Consider the following 20,667-nt stretch of genomic DNA (forward strand, 5'->3'; position numbering starts at 1 on the left):
AGTTACTAAAAGTATATATTGCATATTTAGTTAAGCATATGCATAAATGTCTACAGAAAATTTGTAATTATTTTTCTCTCTTTAAATATTTTCTAAATACAAATAATATGTGCATATATTGATCATGTATATATTTCATTCCAGACAAATTCTAGGTATTAAGAAATAATAGTAAATGAACAAAATGCAGTACTTGACTTAAAGAATGTGGGGGTGCATGTGTGTGTCTGTGTGTATGTCTGTGTGCATATATGTGTCTGTCTGTGTACTATGTGTCTGTATATGCATGTCTGTGTATATGTCTTTGTATGTGTTTGTGTGCATGTGTGTGTCTGCCTGTCTACATGTGTATGTGTATGTATGTGTTCATGTGCTTTTGTATCTGTCTATGCATGTCTGTGCTTGTGTCTGTGTGGTGCATGTTTGTGTGCATGTGCATGTCTGTGTGTCTGTGTGTCTGTATGTCTATGTGTCTGTGTAAATGTATGTCTACCTGTGTGTCAGGTCTTTCTATCTGTGTGTGTCTGTCTGTGTGTTTATGTCTCTGTCTGTCTGTCTGTCTGTCTCTCTCTCTCTCTCTCTCGTGTGTGTGTGTGTGTGTGTGTGTGTGTGTGTGTGTGGCCTAGTGAAGAGCCATAATAACCTACCATATAACAAGTCCTCAAATACAGATAAGTACAAAGTCTCCCAGGGATGTAGGAGTTGATTCCTAGCCCAGTGTTTAATAAAGAACACTGTAAGCTCAAACCCAATATGAAGTCGAGGGAAGTAGAGGAAAGAGGATATAAGGACAGTGGGCTAAGTAAACATCATGTTGGGAACTGGAAACTGAATGCAGTGTATGTAACTGCATTACCTACTGCCAGAGAATCAGATTTAAGGCATTCAGAGAGAAGTAGAAATGTGTTTGCTGTTCAGCTGCAGTCTTCATGAAGATCTTTTAGCAACCAGTAGTTATGTACCTTCACCCCCAAATTCCTCTTAGGTCAAAATCCTCTTCAGTTACAAAGACCAAGAGAACACACCTTATTTTCTTTTTTGCTTTTATTTAAGCAAATGAGTGGAGAAACATAGTTAAACAGCTTACTATTTGCTGGAGAACTGAATTCAAATAACCTTGTAACAGTAAGTAGAAAACTAAAGATTTTCCTTTCTAACTTGTTCTTTATAATGAAGTATCCTCTTTGCCTTTACACATTTAGTGGCTGTCAATGACAACCAAGACACAAGGGAAGTGACACCTTAGCTTGTATGAATATATAAACACACTTAGTATTTGATAATTCCCAATGTTGTCTTATATATTCATTGTACTTCTAGTTAGTTTTGTTGGGGAGCTTTGGAAAGCATTAGATTACGGATGAACTTTTTTTCCCCCAATAATGATTACTTCTTCACTATTTCTGGTATAAATTTAAGTACTGCCATAAAAATGTAATTTGCGTTGTTCAAACTCTAACCAGGAAATTTCATAAAGACTACATAGCACGGCTGAATTGTTCTTAACTATCAGGGGCCAAGTTTCATATATTATAGTTATGAATATCATATATTCATAGTTGCAGGACAAAAGACAATGACCAAAGACATAATAAATCTTCAACTTGGCACAGAAAAATTGGCTTATTTAACATCCGATCAGAGTAGCCAATGGCAGGCTTTTTTTTTAATAACAAAAGATCAAGTCTTTTACTACCATGAGCCATTTATTCTAAGCCCAGCTACAAAATCATTTGCATTGTATGTCATGCTCAATGGCTTTTATATGTTATCAGTTATCATTTTTCTTGTTTCCTGAATTACTTTTAATCGATGATCCTTTGGGCAATGTTTGCTTTTGTTAAAGGTTAAAGTTGAGCCAATTCCATGTGCAATCATCTGAAATATTTGATTTTAAGGTTTGTGCTTTAATATTGAATGATGTCCAGATATGAAGGACCTATGATAATTTAATAAGAGAATGAATAATCATTTCTGGCCATTGTTAAGATTTTGTATATAAGGCGCAACTGTCCATTAGCTAAAGTAGGCAACCAGAGAAGCAGAATCCTGTTTCTGAGGTCACTGTAAGTACCTGATCAAAATTAACTGAAATTTTAGTCCTTTTTTTCTTTATTTCACCTATCATGAGTTAAATGTGTTCATTTAATTTATGTACTATCCTTCTAGAACTTGGCTTATATTTTTCTCTATTGTCTGTAAATGAAATTCTTATTTACTGATAGGTGAATGTGCCTATCAATGTCATAAATATCTACTGTGAAGGTTTGTCTTTTCAGGTTATCATTTTGACAAACAATAGACCAGCCCTTTCACATCATAGAAATCATTATTATTGATATTGAGTAACATAACACTATCCACCAATTGGTATTGAATTAACAATTATCAGTAACATTGCTCAACAGGCTACTATATAGCTCTTCAAATTAAAACTCAAAGGAAACAAAAGTTTGGATTCTTCGAGAGAGTTGTCCCCAATTCATTTCTTATATATGCTGCCTAAGGCCATTCCAATGGAATATTACAGTAGAGGGGAAGATAATCCTTAGAAACAGCCAATACGATTTTGGCTTGGGTGTTTTCTATATACTTGTTGGGTCTTGTCTTATTCATCTGCAAAGTAAGGAACATAATGCCAAGGACATAATCATTTAAACTAAATGTAGTAATACCAATAATACTTACTTATGATAATAGCAATAATACTTATACTCACATAATTATACTGTTTGTATCAATGAGAAATATACTCGTGTTTGTCCTATTTTACAGAAAAGGAAAAGATTGTGAAAATAACTCAAATTATATGTGTGAGCACACTATTGGGCAATAGTTGGTTACTGACATTATCCTGGAGTTTGATATCAGATGTTTTGAGGAATTTAATCACACCCCAAGTATTTTAGAGCCTTTCTTGTTGACCTTTGTTATCGGAATATCCAGTACCCCAAACCATTGGTAGAAGAGGCTCACTTTATAAAGGCAAATTACTTGCTTAACACAAGAAATGTTTTAAAGGAACTGTCAATTTTTTTTAATATTCTGACAACTATTTGGTTTGGATGTTAAAATGGTGGCTAGTCTTTATAAACTGGTTTATACCTTCCTGAATTTCCATTAACAGAGAAGTTTTAGTTAAATCCATTTCCAGAGACACCATGATATCCAATTTCAAAACTAATTGGCTACATCCTAATATCAGAGGATTGGATTTAGGTCTGGAAGTTTCTAGTTCAGCTCCACAGAAGTCAAGAACTTTACACAGTGTACGATATTAATGAAGAACCATACAGTGTTTGCTGAAATAGTGATAGCAACTGAGACTTCATCCTTTTCCAAGGAACACCATTTGAAACAAATGATCCAAATTTGACGAATTGTTCACCACACACAATTAAAGTATAGTTTATTCATTGCTATTTATTTGTTTGTTTTGATTTTTGAGACAGGGTTTCTCTGTGGAACCCTTGCTGTCCTGGAACTCACTTTGTAAAGTTGGCTTGCTCACAGAGATCCTCCTGCCTCTGCTTCCCAAGTGCTGGAATTAAATGCATGGTTCATGTATAAAATATTTTTTATTTGTGATTTCCAAATTTACTTCTAGTGCACGCTACTCACAATAAAAACTGTGTTTCAGACACACTAAAATGATTTTACTTTAAACAACCTTCAACAAGTCCTCTCTTCAAAGGTGAGAAAAAATATTTCTCACTTGAATATTTTTATTAAGCTTAATAAAGGAATATTCTAAAATCGTAGTTGGTACTTACATTATCTAAGTAAGTTTAGATAGTATACGTATAATGTCAAGTATTAGTTATACTAAAGAATAAATGGCAATAACAACCACATGGGAAAAAAGAATGTGTGATCTCTCTATACAAAATCAAAGCTTATAATTTGAAATGACAAAATATAAAAACACAAATAGTAGAATTTATTCCAGTTTTATGAGTGATTAGCTATAGCATGATATTTACAATCTAAGATTTTCATTCATTTATCATAAGCCTGAACTGTGTTATAACTACATATAGGATACGATTTTGAAAATGTTATGTGAAAGATGGATCATTTAAGTAAGAACATAGATTGAATCCTTTTTTCCCATTTTTTAAAGTGATTGTTTTCTAAAACATAGAGTTTTAGAGTATAAATGTGAGCGAATTCAACTAGTAAAGCCCTTATATATTTTACAAAGAATAAATACTCAATTCCCTTTTTGCAGTTAAATATACTTCTGAGAAAAGTATACAGCTACATAGTGCACTGGTCAGAAGCGATATGTCTTACCCAAGTAATTTCAAAGAGATAATATCTCAGTAGGAAATTGAAAGAGCAAACTTTCTTAAAATTATATTTATGCATTATTCTTGGTGATATCAGCTTTCAAATTCATGCAATGATTTCAAATCAGCTAATAGTTATGAACTAGCTGTTATTAATTATCTTAGCACAGCAATAGTTCTAGTTATTTCAGGGCAGATGTGACTGAGACAGAGAACATGTGAATGGCAGAGACAGCCTTTGGGAGTGAGTTCTGAGGGACAAATGCAGGTCATTGGGCTTGCTTTTATCAAGTGGGTCGCCTTTCAATTCCATGATGATAATTTTAAATGCACATTAAGTTAAAATTGATTCGAAGTCATCAAATACCCACTTACCCTTCAGTCCAAATCTTCTCACAAATCAAGTTTGATGCAAGTCTTAAACATACAGAATAATAAATCTTTGTTTCAGCTAATAGATGGAAAGCTATTTGATGATTAAAATTCTATGTATAAGGATGAAAATCTAAGTTGAAAATGCTTTTCAAGAGAAAAAAATCAGGACTGAGAATATGATTCAGTTAGTAAAGTACTTGCCATGCATGGTTAAGGACCCAATTTCCAGTCCCAGAACCAATAAAATAACTGAGAATAGTGATGTGTGCTAGTAATCCCAGAGATGGGAGATTTGAGACAGGTGGATTGTTAGCTCTTTCTGACCAATGACCCAGCCTATTCCAAAATCTCCAGTGAAAGAGCCTGATTCCTAAGGAAGAGCAGCTGAGGTTACCCTCTGCTCTCCTACACACACACACACACACACACACACACACACACACACACACACACATGCCTATGCATATACAAACATACAAATGATCACATATGTGCACACAGACCGAAAAAGAAGAAACAATCACAGTGGACACATTTGAAACAGCACGATTAATTTGCCTATATATCACCCAGGTTTGTTGCTCAACAGAATGTAATCTAGCCCAATCATCCCTGTACTTCTCTTAGAGGTAAAATCACCAAAACATTGAACGTTATAGAACCATAACACAGCTTATGCCTTTGTTTCAGAGCAGTACAAGATGTGGCTGTTATTAATAACAAGTGTGATATCAACATTCGGAGGTGCACATGGCCTATTTGGAAAACTGGGTCCTGGAAACCCTGAAGCAAACATGAATATTGTGAGTAACATACGGGTATCACTAGGATTAGTTTCAGGATGGGTCTGAACAGTTAAAATTCATTAGAAAGATCTGTTAGATGCATTTTAAAACTAATTAATACTTAAAAGATTTTTTTTTAATTTTCCTCCTCAGAGTCAGATGATAACTTACTGGGGATATCCATGTCAAGAATATGAAGTTGTTACTGAAGATGGCTACATTCTGGGGGTCTACAGAATTCCTCATGGGAAGAATAATTCTGAAAATATAGGTACAAACTCTTCGATCCCCTCATTTCTCTCTCCTCTTCTTTACCTTCTTTCCTTTTCCTCTCCTATCTCTCTACCCTCCCCTCTTTGTTCTCCCCCCATTTAATTTTCCTCTAAGGATGAAATAAGTCTAGATCACTCTGGAAGTACAACACAAGATTTTATTTCCAATCATCAGTAGATAGCCATCAAGTCAATGAGACACAAAGATGGCCAAGTGATCTTGATAAACTGTAGTAGTCCTGCTGTTATATATAAACTACTCAAGGCCTCTAACCAGATGAAGGAATCAGGGACAGTTTCTTTTACTATAGTAACTGAGCTGAATCCAAGCACAGAAAGTTAGCCAGGTAATATTGTAGAGGGGGAAATTGGGGGGGGCAGCTAGAGATCTATTTCCAATATAGATGAAGGTCATTTTATTTCGATGTTATTGTTAAATTTTCATTATAGAAAAATCATGCAACATAATATTATTGCATACAACCTACATTTACATAGTACTTAATTTCCTTGGACTATCATTTGAATATCTTTATTTACATGCAACTGGCATATAATACAGTAAACACATTCAGCATGTACAATATGAGGTGAGGATATAGCTCAGTGGTACATTTGCCTAGCGTATGCAAGGCCTTGTGTTAATAAAACAAATGCAATAAATGAAAATAAAATGTATATACCAAAGAAATCACATTGTAGTTAAAAGCCACTCATATAGTTCTTGGATTCAATCCTCAGTACTCACACTCTGGCTACTCACAACTGCCTATAATTTCAGTTCAAGAAGATCGGAAGTCCTCTTCTGGCTTCCAAGGGCTCCTGCACATATATGGTTCACATAAACATGTACAGGCTTGCATAAATACACATAAATGTAAATTATAAACCCTTGAAAATAAATAAAATGTACTATTTCATCAATTATGGCATGAGACACATTTGAGAAAAGGTAATTAAGATATCAAATGCAACAACAGCAAAGTGAACATATCATGTTTACCTACTATAAAGAATAAGTTTATAACATTTTGAATAATCTTCTTCCCTAGGCAAGAGACCTGTGGTGTATTTGCAGCATGGTTTGATCGCATCAGCCACAAACTGGATTGCAAATCTACCAAACAACAGCCTGGCCTTTATGCTAGCAGACGCTGGCTATGACGTGTGGCTGGGGAACAGTCGAGGAAATACATGGTCCAGGAAAAATGTATACTTCTCACCAGACTCAGTTGAATTCTGGGCTTTCAGGTAAGGGAAGAGAAGAATTCAAAGTGGACATGCATTTGGGATCCACAAGTGTGGCCATTCTCTTACTCATCACAGCCAACTGCCCTCTAGGCAGGAGGTGAAGGAAGCTGTATCATTTATTCCAATGCTTGAGTCTTCTGTACGCCTCATTCCAAGGGTAGTGTTTCCTTCAAGCTTGCTGTAACCTCCATACCAAAGATCAAGAATGCCTAAAACTGCTTTTCCAAAAAAAAAAAAAAAAAACCAACAGCACAGCTAAAGTTAGGATGCAAGGCACTTCGCTGTTCTTAAAAAGTTGCAAAGGGAGAAGCCAATAGACTAGAGAGGCATCAGAATTTGGGCTAAGGGGAACAGCAGTCTTCATTAACATCAAAAGCTCAAAGGTTGGACACAGAAAAGTTATCAAAGGCTCCCAATACCTTCTCATGCCCTAGGACTATAACTTGGAAATGACTGAGGAAGATAGTTGACAGAGAGGATCAGCTGACCTTGTTGAGGCACAAGAGAGTTCTGATGGTTCTGGAAGCTGGTAGGAAGCCCATGTGTATCTGGTGTAGTGAGAAAGAGGGAGAGAGAACACAGTAGAACACTAGCATGTTGATAGGAACCAGATCTAGTGAGTGTGTTGCAGTTCATTCTGTACACAATGAGAAGCCACTACAGAGATGGGACTCATATTAAATAAAATTGGAATGTAAAATACAAGTGCTTATTAAACCCGATTTTCCATTTCAGAAATAATAATAATGCCCATCCATAGATACACACCTTGTTTATATTTAGATTACAGCCATTATACATGTTTGAAAATAATGACCTTTGTTTACAAGTAACTACCCCCCAAACACCTGGCATTTGCTAGGAGTTTATATATAAGTGGCAATAATTAAAGTATCTAGTTTTCTACTCCTCAAGTAGAAGTAGAGGTTTCTCTATAAATATGATTTTTGGCTTAGATATAGTTTATTTGTGAATGGGGGACCTGAGAACCATGGTAAAGGGTGAAGGGCTTGAGTTTTACAATTATAAAAAGAAAATATATTTTGTTCGATTTATTTTTTTTCTTATAGCTTTGATGAAATGGCTAAATATGACCTTCCCGCCACAATAGACTTCATTGTACAGAAAACTGGACAAGAGAAGATACACTATGTTGGTCATTCTCAGGGTACCACTATTGGTAAGTAAAGTGATGAAATAGCAGTTTCTATATCTCTACCCTGCACCATTGCCACCACTGTAGAACTTTATAAAATGCCACAGGCCATTGCAGCCCAGTGACATAAGGACAATTGATCCTCCTACCCTAGAGATGGATAAACCAGACAATAGAATAAATAAGTCAAGCAAGTGGCATCATGTCCATCAAGAAATAGGCTAATAGCGTGGCTCAGACACCAGCCCCGGCCTGGCATTCTAGGGAGGGAAAACAGCAAGTGTAACGAATGCTAGGATGGAACACGTGTTCAGGAAACAGTGGTGATGCTGTTCATCATGGGGATGAGTCAGAGTAAGAGACGGGAAGAAAGAATCAGTATGAGATGGCATTGTGGCTGCTGAAAAGAACACAGTATTCAGGGTTCCTTGGATATTGTACGGGCATATAAGGTAAAAGGAAATCATGAGGGGATTTTTAATAGAGGAGTTACATGATCCATTATATGCTCCTTCTAATTGCTGAAGGGTAGTAATGGCAGGAACTCAGAAGCAGCTGGAGGACACATACAGTAACTCATGCCAAGGATTCTGGTGAGCTGGATTACTGAGGGGTGAGGAGAGATGTGAGAATAAAGATACCCAATCAAGCAGTATAAATGTGTACACAGGCAGACAGACAGGCAGGCAGACAGACAGAGAGACAGACAAATATGCATAGATACATACGTAAATGTATATGTGTACAAATGAGATACTACCAACAAACTTTACTAAAATGTTGGATCTATGGTATATGAAGCAAAAATAGGAGTAAAGACAATGCCAGAGTTGGTGGCTTGAGCTCCTAGAACAATGAAGATTCCTTTACCCCAAGTGAGGAAGGAAAGACGGTAAGAAGAGCGGTTATGTAAGGACATTATGAGTTCAACTTGGGAAGATTGGAAGTCATCTATTAAAGAGGCAAGTAAAGATGTCAAGGAGTCAGTCATAGACAGTATGCAGGTCAAGGAAGGATATTAGACTGACGCTACTCAGTAGGAGTCAGTGAGACTGCATTTAACATTCCACGGAGTCAGCTCAGACAGCCAAGACGGGAGGTCTGAGGACAAGCCTGACTTCTTCCTGTATTTAGAGCATGAGAGTTCGGTGGTAGAGAAAACAAATTCAGAGGTAGTAATAGTGATGTGCAAGGGCAGCTAGCATTCTGGAATTCAAAGACAGGAAGTGGTTACTAGTGTTTGAAAAGCCGAGTGAAATGCAGCCTCGGAGGATAGTTGTTGAAATTGCCTGGAAGTCATAGGCTTCTCTGTTGCAGCAGTTGGTGGTGGATTTTTGAAACAAGGCTGTCCTGCTAGTTTAGATTGGCTTCACTCCAGATCCTCGTGACTCAGCCTGCAGCGTACTAATAACAGCCAGTAACTGTGCTTGGCTATAAGGGGCTGTCATAACCTCAGTGACACATATTTAATATAACTTAGTGGGATGTCTGTAGCCCAAGGCTATTAAATTGAGATGCAGTTGCAATGGTTTCCCTAGAACTTACCGAGGTGAGGAAAATTGCATGGCTTGACAGCGAATTTCTCCACTCTGCTTCCCTCTTGAGTTACCATAGACTGAATATATCAATTCTTTTTCCACTAATGAAATATCTTTAAATGCTATTACCGTGCTTTTACGTATCTCAACAAACCATTCGGCCAACTTCTCAGCGTGCTTAACACGGCATCTCTAAGCAAGTCCAAGATAATCTCACACTTCCGAAAACAGAAAACCACACACGTTCACACACCTTCTTCATTGATGGTCTGTTCTATTTCAGGTTTCATTGCCTTTTCTACCAATCCTACACTGGCCAAAAAAATCAAGACGTTTTATGCATTAGCTCCAGTTGCTACCGTGAAGTATACACAAAGTCCCTTGAAAAAGATTTCACTTATTCCTACATTTCTTTTCAAGGTATGTGACTAAGGTACCCAATTGCCACTGAACTTCAGATAGATCAACGTAAACAAATGTACCTTACACATTCATATCCTCAAACTAAATTGCGTATGTTTATGTTGTCTCTCTCACAGTATTAACACAGGTGGATCCCCTCTTGCCTCTGAAATCACCGATTACTTCTTTGGTTTTGGTTAGCTTACAGTGGGTTGTTAATGCCAGTCAGTGTTTTGCTTTTAATCAAGGATGTTTCACTGACCAAGCACTCCACACACCTGTGTCGAGGTAACAGTTCTACTCCTGCAACAGGGAATGGAGTTCTACTCCTGCAACAGGGAAGGGAGTGTTAAAAGCAGAGAAAAATAGTCAAATAAGAATCTCAGGTAGGGCCAGAGGGATATTGAAGCCTTCTGTGACAACCCATCCACTACCCACCAGCCAAAAAACAAAAAAGGGAAGAGAAAAGGAAAAGAGAGAAAGAAAAGAAACAGACCAGACAGGAAGCTATTGAAGAGAATCTTTTAAAATTGTATTAAAAATTCTGAAGTGTGGATCTTCACAGTCAGTGGCAAGGGTGTGGCTGAGTGCAAAGGACTCGGTTTACTCCAAGGGGCTGGCCACTGAGAGCTTGATCATGTTTCAGAGGAAAAAAAAAAAAATATATATATATATATATATATATATATATCACAAGTAGGAGTTGGTAGAGGTTTTTTGTTTTTGTTTTTGTTTTTTGTGTTTGGTTCTTGTTGTTTTTGTTTGTTTTGTTTTGTTGTTGTTGTTGGTGGTGGTTTCGGATTTTTTGGTGGAGGAGTGGATAGACCTGGGAGGAATAGGAAGTGAATGTGATCCAGCAGCATTGTGTGAAACTTCCAGATATTTAATGAAAATATTATGTTGAGGGAAGAAAAGAAACCTGGAAGAGGAGGGGGAAAAGAAATTAGGAAAGGAGAAAAATAAAGAGAGCAGTGCCTGAGCACAGTAAACGCCGTCAGACTTCCAGGTCAGTGCTCTCGGGCTGCCTAAGAGTTCTTATCCTGAGAAATGGAAATTCCATAGGACAGTAGTGTGGATTTCAATAGACCATGATATTTAGTGCATAACTGAACACACACGGGAATGAATCGATAGCATTTATGTGTTCAAATGCTTGATGCCCTGCTTCTATTTCACTCAAGCCAACCCGTGTAGACACACCTGCACATTTGCCCAGCCTCTTTCAGTAGAGTGGTTTAGCCTGAGGCTCCAAGTACAGTAACCGCTCTTTTCCTTCTGTATTGTCTTGTCCATTTACTTGCACTCATAATTAGCACGCACATCTAAAGCCAGACACTGGCTGCAATCAAATGTATTTATAGAACTTTTCTGCAAAATCTAAGGCTTTAACATGACTGTGACCATTTCCTCCTGCTCTGAGTCTCTCACTTCCCACTTATTCTCAGATTTTCAGATAGCAAGAGCAGAGGAGTTGAAAGACAGAGGCATCTAGACGTTGAGTCACAGGCATGAATCAGAACTGCAGATATAACCTAGTCCTAATTAGCCCGAAACACTGATATTTCCTAACCATTCTTCCTTGAGTATGAAACTGATAAAGCAAATTTACCCAATCCTCAATACAATTGAAGCAAACATCTAAAGATTTTCCTAGCGATATTTTCTGAGTTCCCATTTACTCCTCCTTATCTCAAAATTTGTTATTCAAATCTCATCTGTTGCTAAGTAATTACGACACTCTGCCATGTTATCTCACGATTTGGCCATAACCTTTATTAGTCCAGCTGGATCATAATTCACTGTGTCTTCAACTTCCTCTGAGAGGCAATACAGTTATCAATTCAATAATACACCCCGAGTGTCAATATCTGCCCTTTCTAGTTACAACTTCATTGAGAAAAAGAGGGGCCAAACTAGTTCAGTGGGTCCAGGAGATTGCTGCCAAGTCTGATAATCTAAGTTCAATCACAGGGCACATGGAAGGAGAGAACAAAGGACCCCACACGTTGTCCTCTGATCTCCACACAACTTCTTTGGCTCATATATTAACCCATACATGCACATAATAAATATTTTTAGATTATAATAGCATTATAAAATCATATTATAATATCACTCCCACTTCCCCTTTCCGCCTTCCAAGGAGGGATATCCCTCCTTGATCTCTTTTAAATTTATGGCCTCTTTTTTTCACTAATTGCTGCTACATGCACGGATGCATAATTCTATGCACATATATTCCTAGGCATAACCTACTGAGGCTGGATAATGGTACTGGATGTATATTTTCAGAGCAGACCATTCGGTATTGATAAATAATTAATGCGTGCTTTCCTGGGAAGACCACCTTTTCTTTTCTCAGCTTTTCTTAGTTACCCATAGTCCCTCGAGTAGGTTTGAGGTCGCATGGCCTTTCCTCTGTGCACATTAGCATGTTTATTGGTGTCATCCTTGGTCAGCTCATGTAAAGCCTGTCACATCAGTGAGACATTTTAGATGTTACTTCTGGCATTACAAGGGTACACGTCACTGCAAACTCTCAGACAAGCTGGCTTTTATAGTCTTCTGCCCCCTCTTCCACAATGGTCCCCTGACCTTATGTGTGGGTGTGTATTGTAGATGTATCACTTGGGACTGGGCGCCACAACTCTGCCCTCTGATTGGTTGTGGTAATAATCTCTTGTCTGTTGCAAATGGAAACTTCCTTTAAGAAGGGTAAGGGCTATACTTATCTCTGGGTATAAAGGCAAAAATATTTAGAAAGTAGTTAAGAATTATGTTGGTTTAGTACAGTGATGGTTGTAGGATCTCTTCCATGAGTCATAACTTCACTCTCCCTGGGTAGTTGGATAGGCTTTCTGTATTAGGAGTGAATTTCTCTTATTGAGTGGGTCTCAAGTCCTTAATAGAGAGCTATTGGTTATCCTCAATTGTGTGCAATTCCTGCACTCTTCGGGTATCTTGCCAGGCTAATCATTGTGGTTCATAGCTGTATTAGCTGGTTAGAACTGACAGTTGCTGCCTCCTTTGGAAGGTTGAATGGATTAGGCTTTCCAGTCAGTTCCAACTCAGGGGTCGCAGGCTCCTTTGTCTGAATTTGCAGGTGTCTTCAGTAGCAGTGTCTCATTTTTCAATGGCGAGGGCAACCAAGGGCAATAGCAATAGTTTGCAATGTTTTGGAAGTCTCTTAAACAACCGTGATCAACAGCTTCAACAACTCAAATGAGAGATTCTCATGCCTGGTGTTGGTTTGTCAAGGGTGCTATCAATCCAGGTGAAAATTTAATTTAAACTCATTTAAATTCATTTAAACTACATATGTATATTAATACAAAAATGTACATGTATTGTATGGTTTTATTTTTATTTAGGTAGTTCACAATAAAATGCCTTATGACTTTTCCAGACATCCTTAATGTTATATTACCCTCCACCTTTTTTTCTGTAATTATCCCCGCCCCTTTCTTAATTAGAGCTCCTCCTTCATCTGATAGCTTCCATCAGATCACTTGTACCCTGATATTCCACTCTCAACTCTCCTACCCTGCCAATGGTCTATTTTTACTTCTCTGGTTTTGTAGTTACTCCAAGATATATACTCACATATCTAAATATTTAGAACTAGCTGCCTCAGAGACAGAACATGATATATTTGTCTTTCTGGATTTGGGTTACCTTACTCAATGGTCTATTCTAGATACAGTGACCTGGAAAGTTCAGGATTTCATTTCTCTTTTACAGCTGAACAGTGTTTCAAAGTGTCTATGGCCTGCATTTCCATTATCTATTTGTCAGTTGAAGGGCATTTAGATGGTTCCCATTTCCTAGTTACTGTGGAGAGAGCAGCAGTGACCAGGCCTGAGCGAGTGTTTATGGAGTAGGACATGGAGTCCTTTGGACATGTGAATTGAGTGGTACAACCAAGTTGATTCATTTTTAGCTTGTTGAGAATTCTCCACACTGACTTTCTGTGTGGCTTCTCATGTTTGCAACCCTTTCAACTGTGTGAGGAACTCCCCTTTCACTACATTCCTCCCCAATAATTTTTTGTGTTGCTGTTGATCTATGCCATTCTGACTGGGGTAAGATGAAATTTCAAAGCTGTTTAGACTTGCATTTTCTTAGTTGTTAGAGACAATGAACAAATTTTTTGAGATTTTTTTTTTAGCCACAATGTTGTTGTTGTTGTTGTTGTTGTTGTTGTTTGGTTTGATGTTTGTTTGCTTTGATTATCCTTTCCTTTTTCTTCTTTGAGAGCTCTTGTCCAGATTCTGGACCCAGTATTTGAGTGAGTTGTGTGCTGGTGTCATTTATTTGTTTGTTTGTTTTTAAATGATTTATATATTATGGATATTAATTCTTTGCTAGAGGTATAACTAACAGAGATAAATTCCTATTTTGTGGCCTCCTGCTTTGCCCAGTCGGTTGCTTCTTTATCTATGTAGAAGTTTCTTCGTTTTATGAGGTTCCACCTCCAAGAGTTGATCTTAGCTCTTGAACAAACAGAGCCCCACTCAGAACATCCCTTCCTATATCTATATCAAACATGGTACTGCCTGCGCTTCCTCCTAGAAGTTTCAGTGTTTGGGGCTTCATACTTAGGTGTTTGATCATTCAGCATGGACTCTTTACATGGTAATGGGCCTGTAGGATAGGGAACTTCTAAAACAATTTACAGAACTAAGGAAAGTTACACGCCTGCGGCTCATATCTGCAGAAGTTGCTTCAGCAGCTAGGCTGCCGCCATGTTCTGATGATGCTTCTATTTTTCAGCTTATGTTTGGCAAGAAAATGTTCATGCCCCACAACTACTTTGAAGACTTTCTTGGTACCGAAGTGTGCTCACGGGAGGTTCTAAATCTTCTCTGCAGCAACACTTTATTCATCTTCTGTGGGTTTGACAAGAAAAACTTAAATGTGGTATGTATGCATGGTGGTCTCCATTCAAGAGAGTTCCCCAAACACCTTTGTGTTAACAGCATCCCTTAGAAAGGATACTTCAGGAGAACTAAGATGCATCTGACAACTGTGCCCAGAGCATTGTGGTAGGCCCCAGAGAAATTATAAGCCACCCTTCATTCCAATTCCATCTCCTGCTCTCATTCAAAACTATGATTGGCCTGTGACGGCCTAGACGCCTGGCATGGTGTTTACGTTCTGTGTCAGAAGGGAATGAACCTCATTGGGAAGACTCTTCTGAGGAACGATGCATAGTTGTCAAAGAAATGTTGTAAATGCTTTTAATCATGCTGGCCCTTCCCATTAATTTTCTAACACACACTTTGGAGAAGCAGTGTAACAGCTTGTCCATATCTTGATCTGCATTTTTACTCCCTGAGTTGAAGTTTTAAGGCATATATAAGAAAGCCCAATATTATAAGGTCCATAAACATATGGATTTATGTCAGCCTAATTTAAATCCTACCTTTGGAACTGATTTGAGCTCTTGTATTTATTTCTTCGTGCACAAACTATGCTATTTTTATGCTGTATATTATACTATATAAACATACCTCTGCTCTTTGCTTTTCTTTTGTCTTTTTGTAGTTCTGTGGATGGAACCTAGGAATTTTAGGACTGTGCTCTACCAGTGATATATATTTTTAATATTTTTCATTGATGTTTTAGTGTGAGACAGAGTCTCCTTAAATTGCCCACCCACTTAATCTATAGCCAATGCAGGACTTTAACCAGAGATTTTCATAATTCAGCCTCCCAAGTAACTGGAATTATAGAGCCATTCTTTCATTCCTGACTCTCATTTAATACATTTAAAGCCCTTAGAAAAATGAATTCTATTGTTTAAAATGTACAGCACTCTATTATTTAAGATAATATAGTAATTCCCATACTCACTGGGAACATAGCAGTGAAATCACAGTTGCTGTTTCTATGGAGAACAGTTTCAATCGTCTTTCTCAGCCTGGATGATCCACACTCTAGCTGAATAAATACATAGACATTTGCTCATGTCTGTCCTTTAGTTTCCATTTATGGTGGTAAGGGTCCCTTTTTCTTCTCAATTTGAGGCTGTTTCTCATTATGTGTGAGGAGTGGAGCAGAGCAGCCAGTCCTTACTATACCAATAAACATTGATTCTTACCTATTATCAATAAGAGTTTTCAGAGAAAGATAATAGAAATCTGAAGATGCAGAGAATGAACAAGATTAGAGTGCTTGTCTCCTGCGTGCTGCCTACATGGAGACGTTAGCCCCTTTGATAACATTGAGTTCATTTGACTTTGTCACACTCTAAGACCCACTACTCAATTGGCCCATGTGACCTGGAAATGGAACTTCAGATGCTAAAGGGTTTGAGCAAGGTAATCTAGGAACCAGATAGAATACCATAGCTACATGTCAGCAGTGGTTATCATATATACATACATACCTGAGTGTATGTATAATTAGTCAAGGCATTAAAATTAGGAAACACAGCGAATCCGCATTAATGTTTAATCTCTTGCATGCTGACGTTAAATAGAAAGTTGAGGATTTAGCTTCAGAAGCTAAGTAAAACTTTCCAGCCTCAGACTGCTTGCTACTGATTTGTGTGAATCTGGCATTTGTCTAAATTTCTTTGTGTTTCAAACTCTTCTTTGAAAAAAACTACGGAGTTAGTAAACCGTCTACATTGCTGATCGTAGTTAAAACACGTGGTGTGCTTTTTAGATTCTGAGGCAGCATTTAACGGCACTATTTGTCCTGCCATTGAAGGTTACCCTGAAACACTGGATTGAAATCAGAAAATATGGCCCCAACTGTTTTTCAGAAACCAACTATGTCTAAGCCTATGTGTATGTGTGTGTGTTTGATTTCTAGAGTCGTTTTGATGTGTATCTAGGGCATAATCCAGCAGGGACATCTGTTCAAGACTTTCTCCACTGGGCACAGGTATCATTATTTCAATGTTGTTAGCATCATTTTGTGGTAATGAATTTTTGCACTTAACCTAAAGCACATTATTAAGATGTTGCTGTAAGGCAATGTTTCTATATATGACAACCTACAAAAATAACCATTAACTCCTGTACATAAAATATTATGAGAACACATGATTTCAGTAACAAAGACATAATTATTTTTATGATTTTCCAGGGAAAAACAAAATATTTAAAACCAACGCTAAGGTTTTTTTTTTTTTTACCACATATGTCCTAGACGGTTAGTTATTATTTCAAATAAGAAAATGTGTTTTCAATAATTATAAAAATTTAAAAAATGAGCTATTTGGAGATTAAATTACTTTTCATGTGGTTATGAGAATATTTAGCTAATTAATTTTAATTACTTCTTACTAAATTTTTATTTCCTCTTTTACCTCTAAATTTTTATTAGCTTGTTAGATCTGGGAAATTACAAGCCTTCAACTGGGGAAGCCCATTCCAGAACATGTTACACTACAACCAGGTATGTTTTTTTGAGATTGAAATTGCTCATAATTTAAATGACAAGGGAGTTTGGAAAGAAGAATTGTATGACTGAGTATTCATTTTTTTTTCAGAATAATGCTAATGTCCAGTTTCTACTTATCCCACTACTGTGCTCTGGAACGATACTCTCAGAGTAATGCTGGGTTCCAAGCAAAGACTTTCTGTAAATTAACAGTATATCATCTTTCCACAGCGCTGCTGTATAATCCAGTCTCCACACAACACTCTGTTCTCTTTGAAGTATAACGGCTGAATCAAGTCACCAATTATATCCATGCATAAGATTAAGCCGTTTTCTCATATATTACTCTCTTTGGACAGGCAGGCAAATGATTTCATGGGAACACTGTTCCATGTGGAAGAAAAGGTGGTATGTTTCCAGGTCAAAATTAGAAATATTTCTGAGCACCAAGGTGCCTTGTAATCTCCACATTTGCTATGCTGCAAATAACTCAGATGTGGAGTTGATCTAACTGGTGCTTAATGCAAATTTGCACAATAATTCATGGACTAGGAAATTATTGACAAGCTATAAAAGGATAATATCCATAACCACATGCACCGGGCAAACTCTTGGAGTATCAGTGATTAATTGTGAGCAAGGCTTATAGCAGTTTGTGAGCCACTCTTTTCATTAAACACCTCCAATTTTTCTTCCACTTGGTAGCTGAATAACTCTGATTTTCCTTAGTTCCTCTGGCTCAAATCTTAGAAGGATGTTTTCAGACAAGATTCTACATATAGAGAAAATCCACACACTGTAGATTTTACAAATTTGATGATTTTAAGGGTCTTTTTTTTATTAGGATACTATAAGGTCAACTCACAAAATACAGAGTTGCTTTGAATTTACTTTTCTACTGGGCTCTCATTCTGATAACCAAAGAAATAAATCCTAGATTTCCAGATTACCAATCATCCAGTCTACCCTTCTTCCAGCCAAGTGAATAACACTTCTGAGTAATTGTCATTGAAATCAGTGATGTTAATTTAACAGAGATAACATCTAGGAGGCTGTTTCTTTAGTGGTATGGAAGTAAAATAAAGTGTGTTTATTATAGATATTCTTTACACTTTAACCCATGTGTGAGGGAATGTACGAAAAAGCATAAATTACCGGGACAATAATGTAATAAATTATAGACTGTAAGTTGGCTCTTTCACAAACTTTAAGGCTGTTAGATTAGTATCCTTGAAGTAATAATCTATTGAACAAAAGCACCTAATAAAATTTTGTCTAAATTACGGAAATCAAGGAGATGACCCTCTTGTTCTTTTTTCTGCCTTGTGAATCTTTATAAACCATATGTGTTAATAATGGTTTTCTTAAAAAAAAAACTATGTCAATACTTTTTTTCTCAGAATTTGAAGCAATATTTAGGAAAATTACATGAGTATACAACAGACCCATATTCTCACCTGAAATACTGTCCTGGTCACTAACCATGCTATGGACAGCTGTTTTGTACAGTCCAGAGAATGATTTATGAAAGCAGGTTTGAGTAAATGAGGTTATTAATGATATTGCAGAAAATCTTAAAAAGAATAAATAGAACAATGCAAGTAGAGAAAATCAGTAGAGATATAGCAAAAACATTACCAAATCAGGTACTCAAAACATGCAGTAGTATGCGTGAGGCAGCCTGAATGAGAGGTCAACCAAGATATAACGTCATCACGTTCGAGGCTGAGAATCATCTAGCGGAAACTGATGGGAGACAGCCTATTGGGATAGCCCGCTGAAGCTCTGAATCAAGACCCCTTGTAGAGTAAACAACCTCCTCAGGTGAGACGTTGAAGTGGAGGAGTGGGATGTGAGAAGCAGAGACACAGATCAAATCAAGAACTTACAACATCCCACAGAAATGCCTGGGACAGCTCTACTCAAAGAGCCACATTCAGGTCCCTAACTGAGAGATGTCTAGGCAGAGCAGCTTGTCAGTGAGGTGAAAGAGCGTACAAAAGTTTACCAGCATAATACACACTGTGGGAATCAACGCAAAACAAATGACTCGGAACCCAGGATTCTTTGAGGAAATCATGATTCAGAGTGGTAGAGACAATCTGCCCCAGTCAAGATCTAATCAAAACCTAGCTAAGGAGATGGGTCAGTGGTAAAGAGTTTGCTCTGTAAGCCCCATTACCTGTAAGTTCAGCGTGTCCTATTCAGAGATGGGAGGCAGAGATAGAGCAACCAAAAGCTTGTTAGACAGCTAGCTTGGCATATCCGCTAGTGAAAGGAAGAGAGCCTGCATGATAGACAGCAAGGACCAGCATGAAGGTTATACTCTACCCTCCACATAAACATAGTGTTTTGCATGTACCCATCCCATCCACCCATGAGAATCTAGTGAAATCTCCTTCCTTCATCTGAACTGAAACATAGCTTAGAACCAACAATATTTCATCCCCTGTGAATGTGTGTTCCCTGACTTTCCTGTTTGATCTGCTGAGTCAGTCTGCATTGTAACAGAGCCCTAACGAATTGACAGACCTATTAGAGATTGAGAAGCATTGGCCCCAAACTAGGCTGTGTTCACTTTGCTCTATGAGTAAGGTTGACTTTGTTGACATGACCATTAGACTTTGTTTCGAACTAGCACACACTAGACACTGGTTTGGAATTGTGGTTGCCTAAACTCCATTTCTTTCACCTGTCGTGTTTCAGAAAACGCCTCCTGAATATGATGTGTCAGCCATGACCGTGCCAGTTGCAGTGTGGAACGGTGGCAATGACATCCTGGCTGATCCCCAAGATGTCGCCATGCTGCTTCCCAAACTCTCCAACCTCCTGTTCCATAAAGAGATTCTTGGCTACAATCACCTGGACTTCATCTGGGCAATGGATGCCCCTCAAGAGGTTTACAATGACATGATTTCCATGATGGCAGAAGACTAAACGAATCATTTATCCACATCCATTCCAAAATCTTTTCCCCTTTCATACAGTTTTTCCAGTGTTTAAAAATGTAATACATATTACTGTAATTTTGACTTTAGAAATATATTGGCATCAGCAAAGTTCTCATGTGTCATTTGAATTTTTTGATTGAAAGAAATCTGATATTTCTATTTGGAAGCCTATATTAGAAACACTTGAGAGAATACATTTCTGAGGCAAGTAAAATTTCTCTTTGGATCATCCCAAAACTGTTTTCTAAAC

The 20,667-nt window shown here is 37.5% G+C and overlaps 1 protein-coding gene across 2 annotated transcripts; it reads left to right on the forward strand.

The window, feature by feature from the left end:
- Nucleotides 1-2,030: 2,030 nt before the first annotated feature.
- Nucleotides 2,031-20,528, forward strand: LOC116893777 (gastric triacylglycerol lipase). Of its 2 annotated transcripts, XM_032895476.1 has the most exons (10): nucleotides 2,031-2,066; nucleotides 5,358-5,470; nucleotides 5,606-5,723; nucleotides 6,777-6,975; nucleotides 8,046-8,155; nucleotides 9,953-10,089; nucleotides 14,845-14,991; nucleotides 16,894-16,965; nucleotides 17,410-17,481; nucleotides 20,173-20,528. In XM_032895476.1, the coding sequence occupies exons 2-10, from the start codon at nucleotides 5,369-5,371 to the stop codon at nucleotides 20,401-20,403; spliced, it is 1,188 nt and encodes a 395-aa protein (XP_032751367.1). In that variant the 5' UTR covers nucleotides 2,031-2,066; nucleotides 5,358-5,368; the 3' UTR covers nucleotides 20,404-20,528. The 2 variants fall into 2 exon arrangements, with proteins under 2 accessions (XP_032751367.1, XP_032751369.1); XM_032895478.1 differs by lacking the exon at nucleotides 2,031-2,066 and having other exon boundaries at nucleotides 5,369-5,470; nucleotides 6,876-6,975; nucleotides 20,173-20,403.
- Nucleotides 20,529-20,667: the final 139 nt, after the last annotated feature.

The sequence above is a fragment of the Rattus rattus genome, chromosome 2 (genome assembly GCF_011064425.1).
Source record: "Rattus rattus isolate New Zealand chromosome 2, Rrattus_CSIRO_v1, whole genome shotgun sequence".
NCBI lineage: Eukaryota > Metazoa > Chordata > Mammalia > Rodentia > Muridae > Rattus > Rattus rattus.

What these genes read in the sequence shown, in the direction of transcription:
- LOC116893777 (XM_032895476.1), top strand. Translation starts at nt 5,369, where the DNA reads ATGTGGCTGTTATTAATAACAAGTGTGATATCAACATTCGGAGGTGCA. An exon ending in GAATAATTCTGAAAATATAG is followed by an intron (nt 5,724 to 6,776) that starts GTACAAACTCTT and finishes CTTCTTCCCTAG; the next exon opens with GCAAGAGACCTGTGGTGTAT. An exon ending in TTCTCAGGGTACCACTATTG is followed by an intron (nt 8,156 to 9,952) that starts GTAAGTAAAGTG and finishes GTTCTATTTCAG; the next exon opens with GTTTCATTGCCTTTTCTACC.